At 28.6% G+C, this 11014-nt stretch overlaps 4 protein-coding genes across 4 annotated transcripts; 2 read left to right on the top strand and 2 right to left on the bottom strand.

The window, feature by feature from the left end:
- Nucleotides 1–1801: 1801 nt before the first annotated feature.
- On the bottom strand, nt 1802–2379 carry OCT59_017156 (uncharacterized protein; the record flags this gene model as incomplete). Its single annotated transcript, XM_066146179.1, has 2 exons — nt 1802–2225; nt 2297–2379. 2 exons carry the CDS (start codon nt 2377–2379, stop codon nt 1802–1804), a joined length of 507 nt encoding a protein of 168 aa, XP_066003899.1.
- Nucleotides 2380–4111: 1732 nt separating this feature from the next.
- OCT59_017157 (uncharacterized protein) lies at nt 4112–4384 on the top strand (the record flags this gene model as incomplete). Its single annotated transcript, XM_066146180.1, has 1 exon — nt 4112–4384. One exon carries the CDS (start codon nt 4112–4114, stop codon nt 4382–4384), a length of 273 nt encoding a protein of 90 aa, XP_066003900.1.
- Nucleotides 4385–7495: 3111 nt separating this feature from the next.
- On the top strand, nt 7496–10386 carry OCT59_017158 (uncharacterized protein; the record flags this gene model as incomplete). The annotated part of the gene is made up of 4 exons (XM_066146181.1): nt 7496–7507; nt 7582–7987; nt 8116–10125; nt 10196–10386. 4 exons carry the CDS (start codon nt 7496–7498, stop codon nt 10384–10386), a joined length of 2619 nt encoding a protein of 872 aa, XP_066003901.1.
- A 187-nt stretch (nt 10387–10573) lies between these two features.
- OCT59_017159 (uncharacterized protein) lies at nt 10574–10780 on the bottom strand (the record flags this gene model as incomplete). The annotated part of the gene is made up of 1 exon (XM_066146182.1): nt 10574–10780. The coding sequence occupies one exon, from the start codon at nt 10778–10780 to the stop codon at nt 10574–10576; it is 207 nt and encodes a 68-aa protein (XP_066003902.1).
- Between the last annotated feature and the right edge of the window lie 234 nt (nt 10781–11014).

Consider the following 11014-nt stretch of genomic DNA (forward strand, 5'->3'; position numbering starts at 1 on the left):
GATTAGAATACCCACTTGCGGAAAATATTCTAACTTATGGGAAAATTTTCAATTATCTACAATAATTATTATTTGATTAGGTAATTAATAAATCAGCAAATAAATATTTTCACACCCCTAAAAATATGAAATGAATTATTTACAAACATTTTCCGAAAATAAATTACTTACTAACCTTTTTTCCAAATCAAATTACTTGCGAAAAATATCTAAAATATCAGAAATCCTTCATTTATTTATATAGGTTGATGTTTTACAATAAATAAAATCTGATCTTATAACACATCTAATATATCAGTAATATTTCTGTATATGTACAAGAAAATTTTATAATATATATCAAAAAAAAGACAATAGAATGATACTATAAATTTTTACAATTGCAAAAATATAATTTTTACTACTTGTTCAATACAAGCCAACAATTTAATACAGTAATGGTATTAATATTAATAATACCACTGAAAGGAATGATGACTAACTTGAAAAGATTTTTGACCTTTTTATAAATAATAAGAATCTTTCCACTTCAATTACTATTAATTATTAAAGAAAGATTGAATCTTCCAAAATTCCTAAAAATTCATAATGTCTCTGGAAAATGATAAATTCTTACACTAAAAGTTACTTAAGAAATTCTTTTAAAACATTTTGTTTTGATCAGTTAGAAACTCCAACAAATAACCTAAAAATAGGAAAAATAGAAAGAAAAAATATTAATGTTTTTTTAACCATTCTAAGAAACTTCAGAATCTAAAAAAAAATCAAAATGTCAAAAAAAAGAGAGAAAAAAAAACCTTAATATCATTTCCTGAAAGTAAATTTAGACAAAATTCTTTCATCTTACTAGAAATATGTTCAATCGCTCCTAAAAAAATAAAAAGAAATGTAGTTTTGTTTAGTTTTGTCAAATGACACGTGCCAAAAAAAAAAGTTGTTCATACAATCATACAAGTCATTCTTTATTTTTGGTTCGTGATAAACATACATGTATGAAATCGTTACCATACATAGCATACATGTGACATCATACATATATCGGTTTCCATACAATACTTGTTTTTTATTTAATCTGTATACATGACATGTTTTCTACATACCGAAGGTCACTAGGTGCTCATCCTACTTCATTATTGAGTTGGTCTATTACAGAATCGGGTACATCAACAGTTGGTACCGTCACCACTATACTTGCCATCCATTTAAAATCCCCTCCCATCCCCTCCCATCTCCTCCCCTTTCATCCCATATCCCATCCCAATCCCATATCCCATCCTATCCCAAATCCCAATCCCAAATCCCATCCCATCCCAAATCCCAAATCCCATCCCAAATCCCATTTACTTGTATAACATTATTCCAATTGGACAATAGGCACATGACATTACACAAACTTCTAAAAAAAGGAAAATTTGCTTCCCACAAAATTTGCTTCCTGCAAAAAATAAGAGAATTTGGTTTCACAAGTATTTCAAAAAAGGAAATTTATGCACCGATTACATAATTCTGGCCGGCATTCCAGAAATTTTACTACTAATTCCGGTCAGAATTTAGTTTAAATTCTTATCCTACATACCCCAATTTTTAAGAGATTTACCAATCAGATTTTAATGAAATTTATATTATTAGATTCATCTTGATGCAAGGAATTCAATGGCAATGAAATTATATTCCCAACATTAATATTGACTAAGTTATTATAAAAAATGTATTTTATAATATATTATTAAAAATAACATGTTATAAAGCAATGGATTACTTTTTATATAAAAAGTTTTTATTCAGTTTATTTTATTACAATTTAACTTTGAATTAACTCAAACTTATCTATTAGTTCATCAACATCAAAACTTAGATCTCCATGATGCATCATACTTTCCTCATTACCTTTATTATTACCTGTATCATCATCTTTATCATCTAATATACTTGTTGATAAATTAATAAAATTTGAGACTTCTAATTTATAATTATTTACATCTTCTAAATTTACTGTTTCTTCAATTTCATTGATATTTTCAAAAACCAAATCAATTTCAAGATTATTATTATCACTGTCATCAAATAAATCAACTCCATTATTTATTGATGATACAATCTGATTTAGTGTTTTATCAAGCTTTTCTGAAGTTATTTCATCATCTAAAAACTTTAATTCTGATTTTGCATTCATTAAAAGATATGAATGTACTTGTGCCATAGCCTGAAATCTATCAATATTTATTCTATAAAAAATAAGATATTAAATAAAAATAACTAAAATTAATATACATATAGTTCAACTGAATTTACTTACTTAGTACACCGTTTACTAAAATACCATCCTAAGATAGAGAAAACTCTTTCACAATCTGCATTGTGAGGCATAATTCCATGCATTTTTAATGCAAGTTTTCTAATAGGATCTTCTTCTTTTTTAAGTTCTACTGAAGTCCACCAATTTATAGGATTACTAATACTTTCTGTATATGGATCATCAAAAGAATCTTCTCTATCTCGATATAAATTAAGTTGTATAAGCAAAAGATTAGAGCTAAGGTTGCTTGCCGAAACCTAGGGGTTTAGGCAAGATGGCGTTTCGCCGAAAAGCGAAATTCTGCCGAAACTATATTAAAGTTATATTAAAAAACTGGCGAAACTTTGGAGAAAGGCGAAACTGCTAAAACTTATTATAAATGCCGAAACTGCCGAAACTCTGCCGAAACTATAATAAATCTATAGTAAAATTTTGACGAAACTAATCGTAGGATTTTGAAGAGGTTTAGACAAGCAACCTTAATTAGAGCTATTTTTTTCACCACCAAATTGGTCTTTCCAAATATTAATAGCCTCCCTAGATATTTTTTTAAAAATCTTTTGCTGAAAGCAAGATGCTAAAAATTTATATTATAAATCTATTAGATAAAAAATTTTAAATTATTAAATTGTATTTTTAATTTCTTACCTCGATATTTTGAATGGAGTAAAAATGCTACCATATAAGTATTAATATCAAATTCCTTCCATTTTTTATTAAAAATAGCAATATACTTCTTCTTAAAATCAATATTTTAAAAAGAGGGAATTTCTGATATTGCTCGTGCCATTTTAAGTAATTCAAAAAAACAGTCAGCTAATGTAGTTGTATTAAATTCAAGAGCACTTTTTACAGGTTTTAAAATCAGTTTTAATTGTTTTACATTATACCAAAACTGCCTATCTTGAATAATAGCTTTAGTTTTAGTGGCATTAATAAAAATATCAGGTTGCTCACTAAAAATCTTTATATTAAAAAAAGTATATTAATATTATATGTAATAATATATAAAATAAATAAAATAATACCAATCAATTTAATATTATTTTCTGATCATAAAATTGAATCACAGACATCCCATGTTGTGCTCCAACAAGTTTTAACTGAAGACTTCAAACTTCCTTTAGAAAAAAATTTTCTAATTTTATTACGCAATGCATCTCCAGCTCGGTGTGTACCATGAAAAAATGAAATAACTTTTTGGCATTTTTGAAGTATTTCTTTTGCCCAATCAATAGAAATTATATCTTTAGTTATTAAATTAATATGGTGAGCTATACATCTGATAGCCATTATATGTGGATATTTATTCATTACTTTTCTTTTAGCTAATTGCATTGCAGTTTCTGCATCTGTAACAATTGCTATAAATTTAGAGTTACCTACATTTTCAATAACTTTAAGCATTTTTTCTTCATTAAATTCAGCTGTATGACATTGAGATGAAAAATCATTAATTGAATATATATATTGACGTCGTATAGGAGTTATTATTACAAATGCATAAATACTTTATCCAAGTGGACTAGTCCATAAATCAATTCCTGATATTAAAAAGAAATATTTAGTATTTTTTTTTAAAAAAAAAAATTCTTATAAAATATATAATAATAAAATTAAAAATTCTAACTTAAAGTTAAATTTTTTGATTGATGCAATTCTTCTTCAATTTTTAATATTACATTTGCTGATTCTGCATTTAAATAAGTAGTTGATAAGGTTGTTCATTTTGGTAATTTATATTCAAAACATAAACTTTTTACAAAATCTTGAAAAAAAGGAGAATCTACAACTGAAAAGGGTATTCCACAACATATGAAAAAACGAACTAAAGATTTATCAGTTCTTGTAAAATCAATATTTCCACTATTATCTGTTTTATTAATTTTACTAATAGATTATTCAGAAACTTCTTCATTTGAAATCATACGTAAATATTCCATTTTAATATTGTGTGGAACTTTGGAACATCTTAAAGCTAAATGTGATTTCATTTCATTTGGCTTTTCACGTTTTCATGATTGTTTACAAAATTTACATACTGCTCCTTTATGTGTATCATTTGGAATATCTACAATATCAAAGTAATCCCATACTTTGTCCCTTCTTTTACCTGATTTTTTTTTGAATTAAATTTAAAGTTTCATTTTAATATCATCTAAAATTGTACTTGTGTCATTTAATATATTTGAATAATTCAAATTATCATTCAAAGTAGTATCTATATCAGTTAAAATATTGCTTTCAGTATTCTATTATTAAATAAAATATTAATTTTTAATATTTGTATTAAATATAAAAATAATACTAGTACACAAATACAAATATAAAGTAAATATACCATTATGATTAAAAGTAACAATTTATTTAATTGAAATTTGGGTTTTCTTTTTTTTTATTTTTTTTAAAAAAAAAGAGTTGGGGTAGTTCACATTTTTGGTTAACTATATATATTTGTTTTAATCATATTAGATAATAAGAAAGTGGCTTAGTATTTAGTTAAATCAAATTACATTACTAATTTTTTTGGGCTTAGCTAATTTTTAATTTTTTGCTAAACATTTAATAAAAAAGGCAAAAAAGGCTTAATTTTTTTTAGCCAAGCAAATTATACCAATATAACAATGTTCAATGATTTAGTATTTAAGTTTTTTACATTAATTTTTATGCTTAGCTTTTAATAAAAAGAATTAATCTTTAAACTAAATTATACTAATTTTTTTGATTAAATTACATTAATTTTTGGGCTTAGCTAATTTTAATTTTTTCTAAAAATTTAATAAAAAAGCCTCAGTATTTTTAAGCCAAGTAAATTATACCAATAATTTAACATTGTTTTTTAAGCCAAATTACATTAATTTTTGTGCTTAGCTTTTAATAAAAAAGAATTGATCTTTAAGCCAAATCATGCATGCTAATTTTTTTGGCTTAGCATTTAATTAAATCAATTACATTAATTTTTGGGCTTAGCTAGTTTTTAATTTTTTCTAAACATTTAATAAAGAAAGCTGTTAAGCTAAGCAAATTACATTACCAATGGCTTAGTATTTAGTTTTTTAAGCCAAATTACACTAATTTTGTACTTAGCTTTTAATAGAAAGACTTGATCCTAAATCATGCAAATTTTTTGGTTTAGCATTTAATTAAATTAAATTACATTAATTTTTTGGGCTGCTAGTTAAGCATTTAATAAAAAAAGGCTTGATTTTTTTTAAGCCATGCAAATTACATCAGTGATTTAGCATATAGTTTCTTAAGCCAAATTACACTAACTTTTGTGCTTAGTATTTAACAAAAGAAACTTGTTCTTTAAAAATAATACTAATTTTTTGTGCTTGGCATTTAATAAAAAAAAGTTTGATTATTTATTTCTAATATACAATTTGATGGATTATTATTATATGATATTGCATAAATATTTAATAAAATAATATTTACAAACCAAAAATTAAATTAATCTAAAAAAAAAGTATCATCATCAAAATTATTAATTCAAATAAAATAATCAATATATTACTAACTGCTAATATGCTACTTTTAAATAATATATATTACAAAATACATTTTTTATAATAATTCAGTCAATATTAATTTTAGAAATACAATTTTACTACCATTGAATTCCTTGCATCAAGACGAATCCAACAATATGAATTTCATTAAAATCTGATCGGTAAATCTCTTAAAAATTGGTGTATGTAGGATAAGGATTTAAACCCTTGTAATTTGTAATTCTGGCCGGAGTTAAAATATAAACTTCGTGAATCTGTTCGGATCTTAATTTTGCTCATATTCTGGTAATAGCTGCAATGCTGGCCAGAATTATATGATCGGCGTAAAAATATCCTTTTTGGGAATACTTGTGAAACCAAAATCTCTCAATTTTTGCGGAAAGCAAAATTTCCTTTTTTGGAAATTTGTGTAACGTCACGTGATAATTGACCAATGAGATTATTTGGGATAAGGGATGGGATAAGGGATATGGGATATGGGTGGGATTGTGGGATTGGGATGGGATTTTGGCAAATGGGATGGGATATGGGATGGGATGGGATAGGGGATTCTCCCATCCCATTTAATATGGGTGGCAAGTATAGTCACCACTGGCATCGCTTCTTTATCATTTTGTGTCTGACCAAATGACAACGTCATCCCATCCACAGCTGAACCCTGTTCTAATAATGCAAGTCTAGCCTCAAGCTCTCCAACTCTAGACTTGAGTTCGGCATTCTCAGAATCACGCCTCGCATTCTCTTCAATAATTTGCTTCAGCTTCGCATTCTCAGCCTCAACCTCAGCAAACTTTAGTAACTTCTCTCTAAGTTCGGGAATCTCAGCATTCTCCTTCCTAAGCTCTGCAATCTCAGCTAAGAGCTTGGAATTTAATTCTTAATGGATTGCATGTTCGATAATAATTTTTTATATAAAACGGAATAATTCAAAAGTTCGTTAGCATAGATAAAAAAACCGTGACAAATGTCACGATCGGAATTATTGTAAAAAAAAAAAAAGACATTGTTTTACAATGTGAAATAGAGTCGCCTGCCGGTGTTTCGCTCATCTAAGCTATCTAAGCTATCTATATACTAACATATCCCAATATTAACTCTAATCCGATTTTTTTTGTCTCAACGTCGATATTCTGGATAGAATAAAATGGTCGTCAGTTTATGTATAGAAGAGTCAGAAATAAATTAACAATATTGGCCTTAGTAAAACTCACCAAAGGTATGTTCCCCGCCTAATAAGGTCCTCGAAATTTCTGAATAAAAAAGAGATTAGCTTTACAAGCTATGAATCACTCCCTTGCAAATGCACAGTCACAGCCCTTAATTGTGAAGTGTCTCGTCCGGACTTTAATAATTTTTTTCGTCAACACTTCTTAACTGCGATAGGTTCATGCTCGGAGAAAATAGCACGACGGCTTGGGGTCGGAATAAGAAAAAAAAAGTTGTACCAGATTTAATTTAGTTGTCATTATGACATAATTTAAAATTAATTTTATTGGCTACTAATTGTTGTTGTACAACCGAAGAATTAATAAATACCTCGTGAATGCGATCTGAGTATCACTCTTTTTCGCTTGCCGACAAGTCAATTTTATAAACTTTTTTTTTGCTTATATCGTTTATATGTCATTATATCATATTTCGTGTCACCAATTAAGAGTTTATAAAGATCATTTTATAATTAGTCACGATGTATTCAGAAGTATATATACCTTTTTTTTTTCTCAAATTTCTCTAAACTTCTTTTAAAAAAAAATATCATTTATAATTTTACAGAAAAATACTTTCAAAATGAAATTCTCCTTAAATTGTCTATTTCTGAAAGAAGCTTCTGTCCGATCTATTTCAGTTGATATTAGTGACGAAATTATTGTTGGCATTAACAGGATCGAATATGAAGATATTAAAGTTTCACATGTCAAATCTCTTATCTTGACTGGAAAAGGAGTTAGTTATTCTCCTGACAATCTGAATCTTTGGAAGGTTGACCGTGATAGTGTCATCAAGAACGACGAGTTGCTTAGAACATTTTCTACCGAAAATGACATTAAAGAAAAACTTGGAGGAGAATTGATGCAACCTCGATTTTCTCTTGATGAATATTTCAACGAGGATAGTTTTAAAGATAAGAAAAGCAAGTCTGCTATTCACATCATCGTGCAACTTCTGACCACCACCACTGGTAAGTGTCTCCCAATTTTTTACCTCTCGAACAAGAAACTTCGTTTTTTTTGTCTACATTAGACACCGCCCCCAAAAATACGTTTGCCTTTACTTAACTCTTTTTTTAAATTTTCTAATTTAATGTAGCTGTATCCAATCCTTTTAGTGATTCAAATTCGATTTTAAAATGGATACAAGAATACTCACCGGTCACTGGGAGGCAACCCTTGACATTGTTGGTCGAAACGTTTGGTGCTCGATTTACTTTGTGTGGTCGTGATGACACCATAGAAACTCTTTGGAACGGAGGTGGCACAGAACAATGTAGTGGGATTCTAAATCGATTTAAAAACTTTAAAAACTTTTCCCCTACCCATCCAAAACAAGATCGCAACTTTCATCCAATTCCATTCCTAGCCTGTGGTCCCGGCACGGGAAAAAGTCGATTTTTGCAGGAACTTGTTAATATTATTCGCAACAAGGCTTCGAATTCTGGAGATCAAGATATTATGTCTATATTAGGAAATGCAGTTTTTCTGAACGTTACATATGGAAATGGAACAGAGGCATCAGATTTTGACGTGAATATTGGAGCAGAAGCTTCGATAGCTTTGAGGATCTTATTCAGCTATTTTGTACATGGCAATAAGAGCTTTGTTGGATTTAGAGACAAGATTGGGCAAGAAAATGCAAGGGGATTAACATTGTCCCTCGTTTTAAGAGCCATTTATTTAAGTAAGCTTAAAGAAGACAAAAATATATATGAACTTGCAATAATTGTCGGTATTGATGAGATCAATAAATTACATGATAAGAATTACGATAAATTTCGTGACCTTATAAATTCTGTTGGCTCAGCTAGTTGTAATTTTATTGTTGACTTAATTTCAGAAGAAATAGGAAGCTCAATTCCAGAAAAAACAGGAAAAGTGTTTTTTGTTCCAGTCTTTGCGGGTACAGTTGAGGGTCCACTCCAGTTAATTATTACAAAATCAATGCATCCGCCTCTTCAGTTACCATTGCATTTGCTAGACATAGAAGATATGTTAAAAATAGCGTGTAATCTTGGCTTTGACGAAAACTTTATTTATCGAAATAATCTTTTCAGACGTATGATTTCTGATGTAGGTGGTCAGGTGCGTGCATTAGAAATATTTTATGATCGTATATGGGATGCGTCCAGAACCCACAGATATGACGACATTGATTTAGTGGACATTATGAAATCACTTGAGGTGGAACTAAGTATACGGTATCCATTCAATAAATATGTCAACATGATCACTCCAGTGCTCGCAAATGCGATTTTGGATAGGCCTGTTGATGGTGACGCAACTCTTGACGAGAATGAGTCTATCTCATACAAAATGTTAAAGTCCAATGGAATTTTATCACTTGAACCAGTCAATACTAAGTTTTATATACGTATTCCCTATCTTTGGGTACGATTACTTGTAAAAAAAGCTGTTAATAAATCAATTAATAAATTCTGGCATGGAATGATCGATCCTGATGAACCATTTTATTGTCAAAATTGGGAAATTTTTAATGTTAAGTTTTGGGCCTTACGCTATTGTTTATTTTCAGCACTCGGATTCAAACAGATAGAATTAAAGGAATTGTTAAAAGGAGCACATTATTCAGATAATTTAGATTTGAATGCAAATGTGGATATCCCTGATCATGAATCTGTTAGCACGCATTTTCTTGTTAATCAATTTCCTCCTTCTGATGCTAATTATAATATGTTAAATACTGAGGGTATAACTTTGTTAACTGATGGGGGTAAAACTTTTAATATTTCACTTAAAGATAATGGTAAAATTTATAAAAATGGAGAAGGGGCAAATGGAGATGGGTTTTGTTTCTTGATCATTAATGGGAAGCCAATGTTTTTGTCGTTTCAAATGAAGTGGCGAGAGCAAGGTTCAACGAAACCTTCAAAAATTGATGATCAATTAATCAAAGAGGAGTATGAAAAGTCTGAAGAAGTCGCAGAAAAGATTGGTTTGGGTGATAACTGGTTACTGCTGATTTTATCAAATCGTGAGAGTACCTATACAAAGGACCTACCACCAAATTGTGCTATTGTTGACAGAAATAATTTTAATGAATTTTATGGTAGAATATATTCGTCACGTGCTCAATTTTTCGCAGGTAGGTTTTTATATTTTTAAAGAATTCGTTATTTTTTTTTTTACTTACTGAAAAATTCACTCTTTTGTAGCTCAAAACAAAGTTCCTATTAATACGGCAAGATTTTGTGAATTACGAGTTATATATAGGGTGGGAGAGAAAATTGCACAAGCTATTGTTGAAGATCGTGATAATAATAAGAGAAAATATATTGACAATAATGATTTATGTAAACGGATAAAGAAATTTCCACGTATTTCCTTGGGGTGTATAGAATACTAGCTTCTTTGGTGGAAAATATTGCATAAATTATAGTAAATTCGGTTTGTAACAACTTGGAGATAAAATTGTCCTTTTGCAATTATTCTCATGTACCTTTCTAATTGCTTTGTTCCATTGTTTAACACATCATTTATAGTTGTGCGAATATATTTATTAGTTTTTTTATCATAATATCTATATTGTCTTCTCAACAATATATCTTCATCTTCTCTTTATCTAATTCTCCCAATTCATTTGCATCAAAATCTTTTCCATCAGTATTACTCATTAACCCAGTTAGTGGAATATATTTTAATTCAATATTAGTATAGCATTCTTCTAAAACAAAAATATCAAGGAAACCAAATTTACCATTTCCCTTATTCACTATTACAATAATCGAAATATAACACATTGCTTTATATGAAAACCTGTGACATTTTGTCACGATCAGTGTTGGGCTATCCTTAACCTGATCCACCGATTCTGTACCAGTCAACTTTTGATTGGCTAATCAGCACTTTTATTACATAACTCCGGCATAATTTATTTTATCTTCACTCTTCCTATCTTTCACTCTTTCTTCTTTTTTGTGGTATGTTAGTACTTAGTATTTCATATTTCATTTCAGTTTGTATATTTAATTTTA

The sequence above is a fragment of the Rhizophagus irregularis genome, chromosome 25, assembly GCF_026210795.1.
Source record: "Rhizophagus irregularis chromosome 25, complete sequence".
In the NCBI taxonomy this organism is placed as follows: Eukaryota; Fungi; Glomeromycota; class Glomeromycetes; order Glomerales; family Glomeraceae; genus Rhizophagus; species Rhizophagus irregularis.